At 32.7% G+C, this 20,349-nt stretch overlaps 1 protein-coding gene across 2 annotated transcripts in view; it reads left to right on the forward strand.

Annotated features, from left to right (window-relative positions):
- Positions 1–17,060, forward strand: part of LOC125058514 (protein strawberry notch-like) — a 31,646-nt gene extending 14,586 nt beyond the window's left edge. For both annotated transcript variants that reach the window (XM_047662605.1, XM_047662613.1), the window contains 14 exons: positions 1,264–1,430; positions 4,242–4,430; positions 5,862–6,050; positions 8,983–9,143; positions 9,810–10,000; positions 10,667–10,743; positions 11,226–11,414; positions 12,050–12,222; positions 13,075–13,186; positions 13,275–13,417; positions 13,726–13,901; positions 14,766–14,940; positions 15,422–15,569; positions 16,124–17,060. In XM_047662605.1, coding sequence (XP_047518561.1) covers positions 1,264–1,430; positions 4,242–4,430; positions 5,862–6,050; positions 8,983–9,143; positions 9,810–10,000; positions 10,667–10,743; positions 11,226–11,414; positions 12,050–12,222; positions 13,075–13,186; positions 13,275–13,417; positions 13,726–13,901; positions 14,766–14,940; positions 15,422–15,569; positions 16,124–16,227 — 2,194 coding nt within the window. In that variant the 3' untranslated portion in view covers positions 16,228–17,060. The remainder of the gene's footprint in view (positions 1–1,263; positions 1,431–4,241; positions 4,431–5,861; positions 6,051–8,982; positions 9,144–9,809; positions 10,001–10,666; positions 10,744–11,225; positions 11,415–12,049; positions 12,223–13,074; positions 13,187–13,274; positions 13,418–13,725; positions 13,902–14,765; positions 14,941–15,421; positions 15,570–16,123) is intronic.
- The last annotated feature ends 3,289 nt before the right edge of the window (positions 17,061–20,349 follow it).

The raw sequence follows: 20,349 nt of genomic DNA on the forward strand, positions 1-20,349 counted from the left end.
TTTGAGCCGTCCACATAGTGGCTGTAAACATCGAAAAGGCCTTTATCCACATGTCTATGTTACTTTTGTGAAGCTCCATTGGTTCTTGTTTTTGTAGTATGCATTTAATTTGTATTTTGAACTGCTCGGCACTTGAAAATTCAAATCTTATAAATTCTCGATTCGGCGAGATGTTTTCGAGGTATGTTTTAAGTTGCTCTTCGGTAAACATTTTAAAAGTTTAAATGTCACGTTGACGGTTGGTGGCCGCTCGGTGTTGTGAGCGCCTCGCGTCGCGTCAGAAAGCAAAATGCAGTTGATACATCTGTGCGAACGAAGTGCAATCGATGATACAGTGCGTTCATCGCGCATGCTTGTCTTCCCCTGGACGCCCGGCCGCGGGGAGTGGGTGTTACACAGCCTCTCATATCTCCCGTGGCAACAAGGGTATGATTAGGTGCACACATTTATGAAGTAATTTTAATTGCACAATATGATATGCACATATATCGATCAGAATATCTTTAATTATTTTTGTATTGAAACGATATTACTATCACCTTGCATGTCTCATTAATTCTTTGTTAATTATGAGGATTGCTATGCTGTTACTTTGGAATTTATGACACTTGCATAAATAAATTACTCTAAATAAATATTATAAACATATTTCTCTTCAAAACTCTTATACGTTTATATAATATTAAATTTAACTATCTAGATCTGTCCTTTGTATCTTGCATGGACACAGGTGTCATAAATCAGGTATTCAAGGTTTCTTTATTAACGTAGTATATATCCAGTATTAAATTTTATTGACAATTTGTACATTTACAGAAAATATACTGAGAATTCTATTGTTTTAATAGTATTAAAAACTTAATTACATACACTCCACATCCTTTATTAATTATAAGGCTGACTTCTCTTCAAAGTGAGTAACGTTTTAGAATTAAATTTAAAAATATAGCATTAAAATATATCGAAGTTTGTTCGTAGGATGATGGATGGAAATTATTTTAAGTTGTTGTCTAAATTAATTTAGTTTTACGATTTATATAATGACAATTGATAGACTATTATTTTAAAACCTCCATTGCATTATGTATAGTTACTATCTTTTAAATTTACAGTAATGAAATAATAATAATCAGATATTATAACATCGTTAAAAGCTTGTTTGACCTTAGCTTAGGGTAGTAGGACTCCTTTCTCCGCAATTGGACTCCTAATTGGTCCGTTGTGCGTACTTTGACCTTAGCTTAAAGAATATTCATTTTACAGAGGAGTGTTCCAAACATTAGTTGAGAAACATTTCCCGGCGCCGGATCGAGAGCGAATCAACAGGTTGCTGGGTTTAGAGCCAAAGAAAGCACCGCTTATCACACTACCAGCGGTCACCAATGGCAAGAATGGTGTCGATGATGATGCCAACACCTCCAAGAGAAAACGTAAGTTGTACAAAATTCGTATACACAAATATAACAGGAATGTTTCGAAATAATTTCTAGAATATCATAACTGAAATGATTTCGTAATGGAAAAAGTATTAAGCGTGAGTGAAATTAATTCTTTAGTGTATCGATATTGTATGGTTATAATGGGGAGCTTACTGAAGGAAGCCTGTTGGTACTTGGTGGTCTAAGACGGTTGCGCATTCAGATGACTGAATTTTTTTGCATTACAGTATAGAAATGAAATGAACGATAATGATGATAATATTGTCTAAGAATGTGGCCAAAAATTTTATTACTACGTTATTTCACAATCTCTATGACTAATCAAGACGTACTGTATTGGACTACCAGCCAAAAAAGTTTTCCTTAAGAGGCATAATCATTTATTTAACTATAAAATTATCAAAAGGCATATACCGTAACACTACAAAGCTTAAATAGTGTGTCTTTCTACTGGTATATAAATTTTTTCTTAATTTTGTTCTTAATAATTGCCGATATATATAAAGGGACGATCACGACAATTTATCTGTATTAAATACTTATGAATACGATGGTTAATATACATTATTTCCGAAAATAGAAATGTATACAGATAATATAAATATAGTTTTGTACCTGCGCGATGCCGGTTCTGATATCGACATTTTTCATCAAAGCGAAAAAGCAAATACATATATAATAAAACTTTCCCTCTATTATGCGCGCTAGTTTATTGTTGAGGATATCAAATTATCTTTTATACTAGAAAACCTCAGGGACGAAATAAGAACTGTGTAACAAATAGTAAATGTACTCTTGACGTGTTTTGAAATTTTAAAAGTTTGTCATGTCAGCTTCAACCATACATTGATTCTTTGTCCAAGCTTTGATCCGACCTCCATTATTGTTTTTCCATTACTATTTTGTTGCCTTGGTTGGTTCTCTGAACTGTATTGATTTGAATTATTAACTTAAATCTGTTAATTATGACTTTTCATGAGACCAAGATCAGTCTAAAATTGTGAGCACCTTACGCGATTTGAACGCGCTACTCTTGACATAAAGATTGGGCATTCAAATCTCGGCAATAGAGTTTTTGAGTACGCAGTTAATACTTACTCGTACGGTGATGGAAAACATCGTAAGGAAACCGATATGATTTAGATAAAAAAATCGACATGACTCAGGCACAGAAGGTTGACCTCCCTTTCTATAAAAAAGAAAATTACCTGCATCATGAGCACACCACAGATTGTGTATATGATGTACGTACATTCTCTTAATTTCACACCATCACACAGAACAGCCGAATTAGGTATTACGTAGTTAATATTTTTTATTGTATATTTATTTATATATAGTGTAATTGTTTTTATATCTGTATATATAAAAATGAAACCCGTTTTCCGTTGTCACGACATAACATGAAAACGGCTTGACCGATTTGTCTGATTCTTTTTTTATAATAATCCTTGAAGTACGAGGATGGTTCTTACGGAGAGAAAAATTAAAAAAAATTGAGTGAAAAAGTCTAATAACAACACTTTTCTATATTCCCATACAAAATATTCGTAATAATATTTAAAGGCAATTTGAACTTTAATACCATATCATAAAGTTCAAGTGTTAGTGGAGGGGTTCCGGGAAGGTAAATTTTTATTTTTTGACATAATGTATTTGTTGTATTATCTCTGTAACTTTCTTTTTTTTATCTTACTAGCTAGACCGGTGTCCCGAATAGCAGAATACGTATTAAAAAAAATAAAGAATCGACTGTTAGGCGGTACGATGTTCGCCAGGCCAGCTAGTATAATATAAATATAATAGTATCAATCGCTTATACTGGGAATAAATAAGGCGCAACTGAGTTTCTCTGTGAATACACAAGAAACAACATTTAAAGCCTATATTCTAGGTTTTAGAAAGTAAAATAATATAATGAAATAATTAAAATATCTTACATATATTATGTCAACTGACATAAATTAAACATCGTCAATCAGACGGCAAAGACAACATTACAAAAGAGTTTATATAAAATACAATATAGACAAGAGTTTGTGTAGGAAAATATATTATGTTTTCCTTACATAAATATAACAAACAATTACACTAAAGTATAGCTAGAGATGGAATACATAATATTTGACTACAAAAAGGTTAAAAATTTACAATAGGAAACAAACAATAAAAATTATTTAATTATTTTGTACCTTGGCTGTGTTGTATGATGGTGTAAAAGTAGGGGTAAGTACGTGAATATGTGTATGTGGGGTATGCTCATGACGCAGGTGATTTTGCGCTATGGATATTCTTTTTACTCCTTAGTATATATATGTCACCGTAAAATTGTAAACACCGTTAGATTGTAATCTATCTCGCGAGATTGTAAACTGTCGAAAGATTGTGAACTCAACGTACTGCTTACAATTTAACGTATTACTAATTAACGGTCTACTATAAAGCCGCCCAATCGGGGACAACCTTCGGACAGTTGACAATTTTAGATAGTAATTTGACGGTTTCACTTCGATAGAGTACAATCTACCGAATAATAATACGTTATATTGTAAGCAGTACGCTGAGGTTCACAATCTTTCGACAGTTTATAATCTCGCGAGATAGATTACAATCTAACGGTATTTACAATTTTACGTTAACATATATAATTTATGTTAGCTGTAGGATAACGAAACAAATGAATAACACAAGTGCAAGGTGAGATCTATATTTATTAGGTTGCAGCGCCACTGGATTATTGTTATTTATAATTGGTTTTCAAAGGCATAGCAAATACAAAGTTGCATTTCGTACAATAAACAGTGACGTCACGGCAACAAGCGAACATGGCGGCCAAGCGTGCTCGTGGCGGCTCATCCAGCGATGAATTCTTCCGTGGGTCAGAAGACGAACTGGAGCTGGAACCAGATTCGGATGAAGAGAGACGCGTATCAGACTCGGATTTGAGTGACACCAATCCTTTCCAGTTTAGTGGTAGCGACAATGACGATGGTGAGTAATATTTATTATGTCCTTATAACGCAACTCTATTTTAAAGGAATCATACATACATAAATAAAAATATAGCATTGCAATATTGTGATAACTAAGCTTTATTTAATACTGTTTTTATCTGGTAAAGTCTATTTTCCGTAATTTTTTCAATTAATAATATTTATGTACTAATTAATGTACAATGCTCGATGTTAACAGTTTATATTAGAATGTAACGGCATGTGTATAATTTTTTTACATTCATACAGTTTACTTAATATTACATGGTATGGTGACAGTGCTATATGAACACGCCCGCGTTATGGTTTTTCAATAAAAAAATAGTATTGATTGATTTACTGGTGAAGTTATTTATTATTAATTAGCCAACTTTTGTTGTTTTACTACCCTATTGATAGTACAAAATTTCGTATATGTATAATATAATTTAAATTGGTATATATAGTTGGTACATTTATAAGGTGACTGAAATATTGGTCCGTTATGGAACTTAAATCAACGAATATTCTCATAACATTATAATAAGTTTCAGTCATCAAAGCTAAATATGAAGTACAAGTTGAAAGCTCTGAACACTACAACTTTAGAATATTGTCGGTCCATTTATGGAAGCTATTTTCGCTTCCTAGAAATGAATTTCCAGCTTTCAAAATCAATACTGAAAACGGATTCGCAGTAAACTAATCTTACAGTTTGCGATGCGAATTATTAGCTACAATTCTACAACGGGTTCGCTGCGGGGCCTTCGCTATTTATGGAATAAAATTAAATCTCAAAGAGCGTAATAGGAGCACAAATATTTGTACGGTTCGGTTATTATTGCATTTCACATTAATAGTAATTGAAAACTCATGGTGGTTTGATATATATGATGAGATATGCTGTGAGTATTTTTATTTGTAGGTCTTATTCTGAATTCAAATAATACGTTAGGTGAAATAGCAATTGTTCTTTGTTGTCTGCTTTGAATCTAGTCGTTTTAATGTAAACACAAAAGTAATTTAGTCAGGATTTTAAGAATAAGCTTGTCACAGATTCAATCGGAGGATTAAAATGCTTTCATTGCCTTTTCAAGCAATAGGGTTCGAAATTACAATAAACATATAATTATAAATCTTCTTCGAGAGATAATTTATTGGACAGATCTGAAATAGGTGCTCAATTAGCAGCATCAAATGTTTGATAGAAAGAACTTCTTTTGTTATAATTGTGCTCGTTTTTTCATCCCACATTTATGACATAATCTTTATTCGTTATTTTTATTGATTGACGTTAATTGGACTTCTTAAATTACATTAATATACGAATGTTGTTACACTTTCGCACTTAAATAATTAATATGTTTAAAATATTCATTAAAGCTTTAATCCATGACGCTGGCGAGTAAAAGATATGAACACAAAAATTTAAATCCATTATCGTTGACAGAACCATGGGTAAATCGCAAAAAGAAACAAACGAAAAAGAAAAAAGTAGCAGCGAAGAAGAAAAACACGACACAAGACAAGATTGAAACGATGTTTGAGAAGAAAAACACAACGCCTACAGTCACAGTCAAAACTAATAGTGGGCAGAGTCTTACCGGCACCCCCGTTGGCACCAACGGATTATATCTAGGTAATTCATTATTTAGTAAATCTATATATATATAATGAAAATGGTCTTCGTTTGAGGCTCAATCACGCCTAAACCACTGATCGTATCGACATGAAACTACCACCATTCGATGCGAAATTTTTCCTAGTTTATGGCTATTTATTTATTAAGGAACGTTTCCTTCATTTTTTTATTGCTGTTTTACTTTTATGAAAATTTATCCATACGGACTTCACCGCGGAAACATTCGGGGAGGCTTCCTAGAACCTCTAAACGTCAACATCTGTTAAAAACTCGATTTTCGAAATATTTCAATATTCTTAGCGGGAAGTTAAAAAGAAGAATAATAAAAATATGAAAAAAAATAAAATAATGAAACATAAAATTTATTTTAATTCGTCCAGCAAAGCGGGCGCGAAACGGCTAGTTAACTATATAGTTAATTAACTATTAATTTAAGTTTGCTTTTATTTTATACTATTGTTAGAACAATGTTCTCTTTGAACCGTGCCGGCTGTGCAATAGACTTTTTATTGCGCATTTATTACTTGCTCGTACGGTGAAAGAGAACATAGTGATGAAACAAAAAGTTGATTAAACGTGTGTCGTGAAAAAGTAAATGGGAAAAGCACGATACAGATAGAAGAATTTGAGGCCAAGACCTCAAAGGTTGTAGCGCCACTTCTTTTTATTTTTAAGTATGTGTGTGATAATGAGTTTGGATAATTATATAGGCGTGAATTGATTTGCCATTGTTATACCAATGACATTATTATGAGATATTTTTATAACAATTCATTGGCCATTAGTGTATGTTAAAAAAATATAAAATTTATATACAACTATTTTATGAAATTTATTTTTGAATTACAATACAATATCTTAACTTTTAGAAAATTTTAATATCTTTACCTACTCATATATAAAGGAAACGTCCTAGTTGTTTTATTACCATTTCTTTCAACCAATCGGCACAAAAGTATTGATTTTTACTGGCATCAAAAGTTGTTTTGCTAAAGAGAAATTTAAACCACCCACGGGTTTTCAAACTGGCAGATTTTTAGATTGGATCTCAACAAAAAATTCCAAACTGCGAAATTTTTATCTCATATGAAACCTTATAGATTTTCAAAACATATTTTTCCGGTGTAGGTGTGTTGTCTGTAAAATACAAAAGCCAATAGGTATTTTATAGGTCTGATTACTCTCTCTCTGATACTCGATCTGATTCATTACGTAAAATAAATCAATACGTAAAGAATACCTTGTCTCAAGATTAGCTGAAGTACCTGTTATACGAATAATCAGAGAATTTTTTATAAGCTTATAACAAAATAAACTCATGGTAACTTAGCAACGGGCTCCTCGTGTCTCAAGGATCTTTAGGAGGAAAATATATTTTCTATTTATATTTCCAAGAAAAGACGTCGATAAGTTAGGGAGCTTTTGTTACTAAGAGGTATTAATTTGATTTTAACAAGCGCACATCTCTTTGTGTATTTGTGACTAGACTACTTTGTGTGTTGGGGCTTAATGAGTATTACAAGGGGACAAGTTAATATATGTATAGCAATAGGTAGTGTAATTACAATTTCCCAGACGAACCAATATAATATTTCTCTTTGATGTAGTACCATGCTATTGATATAATACATAAATGAGGAAGCTATTCGGCGAAGCAAATTGAATGAGACTGTCTAGTGCAGGTGCTAGGGATGGCAGTTACACTTTTTATTTTATAATATTTAAGCTTGCATTTAATAAATATGACTTGAATTATTGCTTTTCTTGCAATATCATTTTATTTATTCTTACTATTGAATGTATATCTTAACTTTTATGCACGCATAATGTACAATTCAAAGAAAACGGAACAAAAATGAACTGCAATCGTGAGACTTAAGTCGTTTAAGTTAATTGAAAAACCGTCAAAATATGTTAGAAGACAGGACTAGCGAATCTAATTCATAATATAAAGAAAACGGTAAATCCGTCATCCGTCGTCAAAACATTTAAATGCGTTTAAAATAAATTTGGCAACCCTATCCCGGGCTGCAGGCCGGCTGCATCGATCGCTCCCGGTTCTCCGAATGTCCCAACACCCACCTCCACCCCTACACGTGTACAACTATATCTCTATTAATTTTGAAGGCCCTTTGTGCGCCTGCCGATTTAATAAACATCATTTATTGGACTGATGTTTGTTTGGATCCAATAACATCCGTTTGCATCCGAAAGTTAATAAGTCTTTTTGTAGTAATGAAATTTGGTTTTACAATTTAATGTACTTTTGGTTATATATTTCATACTTTTAGAATCATGTGGATATATAATTAAAGCATTTGTATAGCATTCATTTATGTAATACTTTAAACTTTTTCTTGTGAACATAATTGATAAAGAGGAGCTCGTCAAGTTTCTTGGAGAACTTTCTGAGCGCGCATATGGCGCATACTTTGACTGCAAGGTTTAACATACTTTTATAGGTTACGACCTGCCCCCGCGAACTTCGTTTCTACCACATTAAGTGGTAGCTAATTTTATTTAGCCAACCTTTTTAGTACATACCAACATGCTACATTTTGCTATGCTACCCCAGAGACTGTTCGGTTTTCTGGAATGAAATCTTTTTAGGGTTTTTCTGTGATTTTTCTCTATATAAACCTCGAGAGTTCAAGTCATAAGATTTAAATAAATAAAAAATAGGGGTTCATCTTAGAGAGGTGAAAATTAAGGGTTGCATGTATTTTTGTATGCTGTATCATAAAAAAATAAAACAAAATATTTTATCTAATTTTCGTTTTTTTTTTCATTTTTGTAATTAATTAGTTCATTAACATTTTTGGGGACTGGTATTTACGTGTACTAACTTACACAAACATACATTCTTGAAGCTATGTTGGGTACTTTGTAGCCAAGTTTTTTTTTGTAAAGTTTAATTAAATATTTTTAGGTCCATCACGCAAAGTTGCGCCGCCACGTTCAGCAATAGAGCGCGCTTGCAGTATGAAAGAGGAATTATTAGCCAACATCGAAAAGCTTGGACGACGTCTACCTCCCAATACGCTCGATCAATTGGTTGACGAATTGGGCGGCACCGATAATGTTGCTGAGGTATTATTCTATTGTTTAAAAATTAGACAAGAATTTTTTTCTTTACTTTTGCAAATGCGAGTGACGTATGACAAGAAGTGTGGTTCATTATTTAAATGTGTTTTAACAACAGAAGAACCGTTTTTCACTTATTGCGTGGCAACTATTATTTCCTTTTGGAAGTTATACTTCTTTTGGCGCGATAGGGAAAAAATATGAGAGTAATTTTTTTCCGCACACCGTCACAAAAAACCGACACCCTAAATATCTGTTCAAACGTCGGTAAAACAGTCTGGGCCGCTAGTTGACGTTTGCTTTGTTTTATCGACAAGTTGCATTGTCTGTCATGGCGTAGTGTTTTTCAGAGTTGTGTTTATTTAAACCAAAACAATGATTTCTATACGAGAAAACCCGTTCCAATGTGATAAAAAACATAGTATTTATTGTAAAATATGTTGATTAGGACATATTATATCGTTTCGATTAAAGTGACCATTAAAATGGACAAGAAAAATGCAATTCGAAGAGGGAAACGTCCCTCTAAAGTGCTCGAAGAAAATTATTACGCCAAAAAAGTATAACTTCTAACGCGTGTATACAAGTACATTCATTATTTTTTATTTCCACTTGTGTTCTATTACATATTTTCGCTTATATAATAAAATGATTTGCTAATGTCTTGAATAGATGACGGGTCGAAAAGGGCGCGTGGTACAAACCGAGGATGGTCAAATAGTATACGAAAGTCGGGCGGAGGCTGACATACCCCTAGAAACTTTAAATCTTGCTGAGAAAAAACGGTTTATGGACGGAGAAAAGGATGTGGCCATCATTTCTGAAGCTGCTTCTAGTGGTATCTCGTTGCAGAGTGATAGAAGGTATGTAGTTCTAGGGGGCCGTCCATTAATCACGTGATTTAAAAAAAATTTTAACCCCTCCTTGGTGATACGTGTTTGAGACTACCCCCCTACCAAAAATCACGTGTATTTTTTAGTACCTACAAAGAATCTAAAAAAAATTATAATATTATTTTTAAGTACCGGTATAAAGTATAATGTAATCCTATTCTAGAAAATTAAGGACTATGATAAACATGTGAAGACAGAAAGGTTGCAGGTTGTTTTTGACTGGCATAAAAAAATATGCAAGTCAGTTGTTGGCACTGTACTTTGTTGAAGATCAACATCGGTTTTATGAAGCCACTCGCGCACTACGCAGAGAATCTGCCGTTTTTCGGTTTAGAAATCACGCGTTTGTCGAAAAAATAAGTACTACACGTGATATCTTATTATAAACCACTCCCCCCCCGTATAATCTAGAAGTTCTAGATTCTGTTGAAATAATTGTTTCGGGATGTTAAATGGAGGCGATCCGCAATAAAATTTCGTCTCAGAATTCTGTTTCTTCCATTTTCTATTATGAAGTTTTTAGGAAGACATCTCTTATTTTAAAACTTTTTATTTAAATCAATAACAATTATAAACAAAGACTTATGAATGTTCAATGAGACGTAAATTAAAGCGTTCCATAAAATATTCTTACAGGGCGAGAAATCAAAGGAGAAGAGTACATATAACGCTAGAATTACCATGGTCAGCGGACAGAGCGATACAACAGTTTGGTGAGTTATAGTAAAACTATTTTATTGTTAAATGTTTCGAGTAGGATTCAGAATATACAGAAGTCTTATATCTTTTTAAAATAAAATAAATCAATGGCGCTACAACCTCTTTAGGTCGTTCCATGATCATTTTTAAATCTAATAGCCAAGTAGGTGATCAACCTTCAGTGCCTGACACACGCTGTCGACTTTTTGGTTCTAAGACATGTCGGTTTCCTCACGATGTTTTCCTTCACCGTTCCAGCAAATGTTAAATGCGCACATAAATGTCCATTGGTGCACAGCCGGAGATCGAACCTACGACCTCTGGTATGAGAGTCGCACGCTGAAGCCACTAGGCCAACACTGCTCTCAATATATCTTTTTAAACTTATTAAATTAAGTGCACTTGTGATTTGAAGGCAATCGTGTTTATATTTCAATTCCAGTAATAGAATATAAAATTAAAGTCTAAACTTAACTTATTTTATTTCAAACGTTAGGTCGAACCCATCGATCGAACCAAGTGAATGCGCCAGAGTACATATTCCTGATATCGGACTTGGCCGGTGAGCGTCGATTCGCATCAACCGTTGCTAAGCGACTGGAGTCACTCGGTGCGTTGACGCATGGTGATCGACGAGCCACGGAAACTAGAGATCTGAGCCAATTTAACATTGACAATAAATATGGTAAGAGAAATTGTTTTTCATATTGTACAATTAACTATGTTTTTTTTAAATGGGGGCCAAATACTTGGGGAACAAGATAAACGTATCAAACAGTATTAGTAAAGCAACTATTTAAAATTCCTCGGTCTAATACAAACTATTTACGTAACTCAGTCATGTATTGTATACCTTCAGTTTGTAACACAAATTACCAGCAAATAGATATATTTAATGTAACTAAAATTTTTTTTTAAAATAATTAAAAAAAACTCTGGTACCTATCTTTTATTAATAATGGCTTTGTTATTCTTCCTTTATATTAAATATATATTATAATGATCAATGAATCTTAGAATTTATTATACAAATATACTTTTTTATATTTTTTGTATATATAAATGAAACTGTGCTTGCTTTGTTTATGTTTGAATGTTTATTCCGTTTTTGGCTTTTGTGTACAATGTAATTGTTTGGATATTGTTTAGTAAGTAGGTGTAGGAATACTGTTGAGCAAATAAATAGAGTATATTATAACAGTATAATTATATACATAAATAAATAAATGTCCTCAATGATCCTCCTACACATTTCTGCACTTTTAAAACATTTCATCATTTCATCCCTATTAAAAAAGCATCGTTTATTTCTATTTCAAGGTCGCACGGCCCTAGAAGCAGTGATGAAGGCCATAATGAAGTACGAAAGTCCACTGGTGGCCCCGCCTACCGACTACCGCGGGGACTTCTTTCAGGATCTCGCCTCGGCGCTCGTCGGAGTCGGGCTCATTGTTAATAGTGAACACCAGCCTGGGATGCTGGCCTTGGATAAGGTAAGGAATTAATAATGGACAATTTTTATTACAAAAGAACTACTTTAACATTTGACAAATCATAGACTGCAACACTTTCAAAATTCAAATGTTTAGTATACGTACTTAGGTTGACATTGACCAACCATTTATTTTAACAAAATATTTTGTTTTACATCTATAATTTAAAATGTAGGAATCTATGAGAGATGAATTCAAGGAAATTAATATACTTACCTTTTTCTCGCAATATATTTATGAAAATGATAACATACGCACAAGGTATTAACATTTTGCGTATGTTATCATTTTTTAACAACAAACGCAGGCTGCAATTTCCCCGTACTAGACTGTCTAAAGTTAGTAATTATTTTTTGGATATATGTATATATAAAAGGGATACTTTTCTTTAATAAAATCCCAGAGGCTCTTATCTCTGCCTTTTAATAAATTTAAGAAATGTATTAAAGAAAAGCTGTGTAAAAAGGCTTGCTATAAAGTTAACGATTATCTAGTTGATAAAAGGGCCTGGGACTAGTGCTCGCTAGTGTTGTTTGATGATTTGCTATTTTAAAAGAGTACGGAGAGTTTTTTACGCCGGCTTTTTCTCTCGGCCTACACCCTCTGTCTTCTTTGCCGATGAGTAGGGATGCCTACAAATTCAAATTTAATGACGTGGAATAAGTGATACATGTCTTTTATATTCCATAATAAACATATTTTATTTTTAGTAGAGACTGTAAGTAGTGTTATTGGACAGTTTCTTGTTAAATATCCTTTCTAGTAAATTAGGTTAGTTTTAAAGAACTTATTAGTTTTAAGTTAGATCGTCATGTCTTTGTGCAATTTATTTAAAAAAAGTAAAAATTACAGGACTACAACAACATGTCGAAGTTCCTCAATAGGATACTGGGAATGCCGGTGGAATTGCAGAATCGACTCTTCAAGTACTTTACGGACACACTCGCCGCTGTCATGGAGCAAGGTTAGTTAAACGAAAAAACGATTTAAGCAAAAAATTAGATTGATAATTGCTTTAAGTGATAAAATAAAATATTTTATCAATTTTTCAGCAAAACGCAGCGGTCGTTTCGACATGGGTATTTTGGATCTCGGAAGTGCGAGCGAGTGCGTACGTCGCGTACGTTGTGTTACGTTCCTTAGGAAACACGCGACCGGTACTGCGCCCGTTGAGCTACATACTGTTCTGTGCGAGGTGATTATTATTCAACTATGACGTAATTGTATATATATGTAATATGTATATCTTATTTATAACTGTTAATAGTCGGTCGAAAAAATCTATAAATTAAATGCTACGTATAGTAGCGCCAAGCTGTACTTAATGAAATATTAGTGAAATGTACAGTCTCAAAAGATTTATTTTCATTAAAATATTTACTTGAATGATTATTTATACCTTTCTTATATAACTTCGATTACGTAACTTTTTAGTTTTGTTTGAAATGATATTTAATGTTTACAATGTAAATGAAAATTTGACTTTATTTTTTGTAATTGCAGCGTGGTATGGACTGGTTCGATGCGATGGAAAAGAACGAAGAATGTATGGGAGCAGAGGGATTCTATCTATCGCAACAGGCAAGAAATGGAAAATACACGGCTGTATTATGCATTGCTGCTAACTCTAGCAGAGATAGAAACCTCCCGGAGAAAGACAAGACTTATCAGCTTTACAGGTATTTTATTTCTCGTAGAAATATATGAAGTCTGTACTTTATATATTATGATTTTAACAGCTTTTTGGCAAACTCTGTCAGGTCGTCATAAGTAACAAAGGCTGGTACTGCCTCGTTAAACTCATGAAACCTTTTTATTTAACTTTTCAACAAGATTTCTTATTAATGAATATTTATTTTGAATTTTCTCCACGTAAACTGTAACCAGGCAATGATATATTTATCTGGTCAAAACAATAAATATACAGCAGAGTTGTCGTTATATGAAAATATAGGTCACATTGTATGGTCAAGGCAAACCAAATTTGTTGAGTAATTTGGAAGGTTAAGTGCGAGTTTACACTGTACCTTCATAACTAAACAGGTTTTTTATACTTAAAGAAAACACCTTTTTACCGGATTAATGTTATGAATTATTATAAACTTATAATTATTTTACATAATTAAAAGTACGTGGTTCAACCACCGGAGTTCAACTCCGGGGAAATAAATACAGATAATACAACTTTTCTACAGCTGTGATACTTTTCGACATTCAACATCTTTTGTCTTCAGTCACCAGTCTTCTGTCAAAATTTAATTATGTAAAATAATTATAAGTTTATAATAATACATAACTTTAATCCGGTAAAAAAGTGTTTTCTTTAAATGTGTAAAAGTTATGTTAATAAAAGACAATACTAGATTTTTCAAATACATGGTGGAAATGGATTTGATTTTATCCCCAACCCCCGAAGGTAGCAGAGGTATTGGGACTCGATCCAAAGACAGGATGCGCTTTATATAGAGCGGCACCTAGGTAGCGTTCGCCTTCTACGGGGGCAAGTTACTACAGTTACTAATGTATTTATTTTAAAATTTTAGACCAAACACAGGCCTACAAATTAGAGTGGAGACGTTAGGTGAAATACAAAAGAAGTACAAAAAAGTAAGCTCTGAAGAAGCCGAAGCTGCGTGGAAGGCACAACATAGTGCTTCGCTACGGGTTTGCTCACACGCTTATTGGAAGGCCGTCTGCAGAAACGCGGCTGACTGCGAGGTACGGCCCGTAGAACAGACATTATTTTTAATTAGTGTTTAAAAATTCGATGCTCTGTTGAAATATTTTTGAAGTTATACTTCTTTAGGCGCGTTATGAAAAATTGATGAGAGTGAAATTTTACGATGCGCGCGCACCGTGACACAAAATTAACAGAATGAAGTTGCCCACGGAAGATGCTACGGCATTGGACATAATTTAAAAACAACATTCGAATAATAATAGAATTTATGTTACACTTAATGTAAGAGAATAATAATAAATATTTATTTATTTAATTTTTCAAATGTAAACTGAATTTTATTGACTATAATGACTCCTTTTCCAGTCTTTGATTATTTAATTGTAATTAATTATTTGCATGCAATCAAAAACTATTTCTAATAATGCCAAAGAAGTATAACTTCTTACACGCGTACATAAGTATACGCACCCTTTTTTTTATTAAACTATAGATCTCTTAAATTAACAAATGTGACAGGTGGGTCTGCGCGTGCGCACATACCACGTACTAGCAGGATCGGTGCTGGCGGTGTGGGCGAGGGTCGAGGCAGCGCTGGCCGCACGCAGCCACCACCACAAGATGCAGGTCGTCAGGCTCAAGACTGACGACGGTCTCAAGATTGTTGGTTAGTATAATAATATTAAATAAGATTTAAAAATCTTTTATCCTAGACTCTTGATGTAGTGAGAACTGTATTGCAAGAGTCTGTGACTTCCTAGTTACATTTTATGTATATTTCTTGTATGTATGTTTGTATGCGAATTCATAAAAGCGACGTATGCCTATGATATATAATATTATGATAAAGCTGAAAAGGTCTGTTTGGTTCACGTGTTCAACAACCTTTAATCTTAGGAGCTATTAATATTTGGGTAATAAACGAAAATGATTTGAGACAATAAAATGCGGGAACTATTCCGTTCCCGTCCGAATATAATGGATAGTCGACGGTGTTTTCACTCTAATTCTGATCTTGAAACGTATCAATTTATTTTTTTACAAGAAGCAGTAATATAAGTCATAATTGATTTTATAAAACTTCTGTAACTAAATTCTTCTATAAATAATAATAATTAAATATGATGAAAACTTTTTTATTTATATTTGTAGTTCTCGTGTAAATCAATGTTTTTTCCGTGCAATATTAAGATAAATAATATTTAATATTATTATTTTCAGGTACATTAATCCCAAAGAACTGTGTCGAGCACTTGAAGGAGACACTCACTTCAGACGCGGTCTCTGTCAAAGAGCATAAGTTCGACACGGCTGATATGAAGTGAGCACACTTATAGGTAATAGACCCATACAGTTCCTTTTCTACGGTTCGGGACCACGCGGTGTCTGCCACAGACTACAATATGAGAGTTGTCTGTGGTGATTGGTCAGGCGTAAGCTTCGTCTAATATTAGATGTAGATTATATGCTCGGCAGTGAACTGATATAACTGTGGTAATTAATGGTCGAGCGTAGACTATCTGTGGTTTCAAATAGTATACAGTTTTACAAGGTTTTTTGGCAATTGACTTCTAATAAGAGTAAAATGAATCATATTTTTTTTTAATAATTTTATGGCCTGGTAACGAGACCTATAATTTTTTTTTAAATAACGTATAAACAATCATAATTCAATGTCAAATACATGCCAATAAACTGGTATGACTGCAATTAGATTTAGATATCAATAAATGTGTATGCATAGATCTATAAAATTATGAATTTACACGAATGTGAAATTATACAATTGTCTATGGAGCTTGTAGAGAAATAAGTAGGCTGATTTATTATGTAATTGTTTAGATTTATTTTGTGTATTGGACCTTTATTGGACGCCTATGCTCGACCTAATACACTCATGAATTAAACAATATTAATGAGTAGACGTATACTCTGTAATATATTAAGTTAGTTTGAACATCTACGTTACACAGCTAAGAAGGCTGAAACTGATTTTCAATGTCCTATTTATATTTCTTTGTTTTTAATTTTTCACGTCGACTTTTGGTATATAGCATATGTACTACTCATATAATAAAAACTTGACAACGTAATAGTGATATAAAGTAATAGTAAATGTGCGTAAAATTAATACTAAATGTTTATCTGAACGCATTGTAAAGTATAGTCCTTTTCATGAAAGAAGTCCCCCAGACGCGGCGCTGCAATCGCATGACGTAATGTTGCCATTTATGAGTAAAAAATTTACCTATTTTATTTACATTTAGCAGATGTAATTTATCAAATAATATTATTTTCATACTTCGATGAAACAATATTTCTGTAATGTAAAAAGTATATTTTTATTTACTTATATTAGCGTTGTTCTACCTACTTACAGGGAAAAGATGAGAAAATAGGGTAAAGAAAAGCAATACAATTTTTTATGTAAAGATTTATTGCATAATTGTTGGGTTACAATTTTTTTCGAAGAACACACCGCTGTTATACCTTCGTTTGTAATTCTTGTTACAGTTTTCTCTGACACAGCTGCAATTAAATTATGAACAATTAAAAATAATAATAACTTTAAGTTTATAATGCTTATGTAATATGTAACATATGTTTTAATTTAAGTTACCTAGTTTCATCACGTTATGTATATGTTCAATTTTGTCGCAAAAACGAATTTATATCATAAAAGTCCCATCAATACAGCAAAAAATTATTAAATGGCAACTCTAAAAAGTACCTATTATGACGGCAACTCTCTTCCGAACATTGTTTAGTGGTATTAAAGCACCTTGATTCTTATGTTCCGCTTCACAGAACTCTTTCACCTTTAATATCATTTCTCGAGCCGAACTTTTTACAACTTTTGGCATTGTAATCAATCTTTAAAATGCACTAAGCTAGTTAAAAATTCACAAAAATCTACCACAACAAACGAACTTGATAACATCGAGGAATGACAACATTGCCGACCTGTCAAATTTAGTTCCAAAAATCACCGCGGGACTTCTTTCATGAAAAGCACTATACCTATTATTTGCAATATGAGGCCATTTTTAATGACAACCTCGTATGTCAAAAAAAACATTTATTTTTTATTCTTACACTCTTATGTCATTTAACTGGTATAATCATGAAGTAAGGACTTATTTATGTTATTAATAAATAATTCCTTTTAACAAACATTGATGAAGTGAAACATTTTTAGTTTCCTGTAATGTTTGGTTCTCTGGACATACGATGTTATCATTCTACAGCGACGTTTTATTTCATTGATACTTTTTTATCCACCGAGCAGAAAAAAAAGTTAGCGCCAAGAATCCCTGAATAAATTACTGCCAAATAATCCTGGATATCTCTAATAAACTAACTACAAAAAATTTAGTCTTTGGTCATACGTAAGGAGAGCGACTTTTTGTTTGCATTATACAACGTTACACTGTTAATTTATTTAACGAAAACTTAGACATACTTACTATTTCCCGGATATTCTATTAATCATATTATGTTCTATAGTAATGTATACTACAGGCGACGTCCGCTATTGACTGATTGATATCCAATGTTGAATTTTTTATTTGTATTTCATTTTTTTTGTAAAGGGCTAAATAATATAATTTTTCCCGTAACACTTGACATTGTTATATAAACAAATTTAAACGTTATTTTAGTCGGATTAAAATTTTGGTGGCGATTCTATAAGTATTTTGCTAAACTAAAATCTGAAACTTCTACAACTAGTATGGTGTTTTAACTTAATCAGATAACAATTTATTCAAATGATGCGAAAAGTTTTGTTATATTTTAAGATTCATATGAACATGTATATGCAACTAATTTTTACCAACGATTTTCATTCAAAAAAACTTGCCATAGTGTCATACTCCTTTGTTTATGGACTACAGTAGGTCAGATTGAGAATTAAAGTATTCTTCATTACTGCAACATACTCAGTATTTCAGCTGAGTTAAAGACGCTTATGCATCAGTGTCATATTTTCCGAAATTAATTCTGATGATCTGAACCTATCCGTAGAGTATTAAACAGTACGAATTTACCGTTGAATTTGAGAATTGGTATGATTTTGTCTCAACGCTTTGAGAATTATCTCGAATATAAATTAATTACCTGATTACATAATAATTGTTAATTATAAAATGTGTTTTCAATTTCAAACCAGCACATACCATGGCTATTGTTCAACACTATCAGTGAAATAATTTATGGTGATAAGATATTTTCTAGTTCATATTATTTAATTAAATACATCGGTAGTATATCAAGACAGTTCCTCCATTGGCATGGCAGATTTGCTCAGTTAGATGTACTGTAAAACCAATTCCTTATGTATACATCTGTATACGTTCAAACGTATACGTGCAACCTAAAGAACTTGTAGGTCGCAACTTTGTACACTAGATATGTTCTTGCAGTTCATATGCCTAAGATTGCAAACAGTTGGTAAGATGTGATGTTTGATAACTACCTGTTTATGTTCTTTAACTAAATCTAGGTACGTAGGCTTTATAGAGCTTTATTTGTACAAAGTTTGATTTATTTAAAATAAAACGATAGTTTAGGATATTAGTATTGCCAATTCCTTTTTAATGATTTATATTAAGAACATGTATGTGCAATTGTTATTGTGTCCAAATATGGATAGAAAAGTAAGCAAATAGACCGTTACAATATTGTATTCACTAAACATTAAATATAAAGTGATCTCTTGGTTTTATTGTAAAGCACTCACTTTAAAATATGTGTCAGTAACTTTCACAACTATCTCGTGTTTGTCTACATGTTGATAAAGACAAATAAATGTATATAATTATAGTTTGGTGTTTTTTTTATTATTCCTGTCCTCGAAACTTTTTCAACAAAGTAAGGTTAGATCATTAATTGCAAAAAACTATTTTGGTAAGGCAGTCTTACAGATACTGCTGGTATTTATAGATAGACTGTGAAGTTATTTGTAGTTGTGTTAATTATTGGATTTTAAAATTATTATTACAATACACAGTTGTACTTGACTAATAAATTATTGATGTGCCTCCGGAAAACATACAGCATTGTATAATGAAGAAGCAATGTATACTTAGCCATGAAGTGCGGTACATACCGAGTGAAATAGTTCCGCTTAGATAGAATAGATGGCGCTGTAATCGCCTCAACTTCATACATATCTTAACCAGCTAGGACGTTGTCATTTCCACAGTCATAGCGTTGTGTACTTTCGCCGCGTGCGGTCGAAACCGAAACGACTCAATAACGACTTAAAACCTTATAGACTTTATAGACCTTATAGACTCTCTTAGTGTTAATTATTAGCAAAACGCATTATTTATACATTACAAGTGCGTAATGGACTCACAATGCCGATAAGGCAGGTAGTCTAAAAAAGTGTCGAGCAAGGTCACGAACTAGACAGAGGACTCCACGTGCACCAGCAGCGCGTC

The sequence above is a fragment of the Pieris napi genome, chromosome 2 (genome assembly GCF_905475465.1).
Source record: "Pieris napi chromosome 2, ilPieNapi1.2, whole genome shotgun sequence".
Lineage (NCBI taxonomy): Eukaryota > Metazoa > Arthropoda > Insecta > Lepidoptera > Pieridae > Pieris > Pieris napi.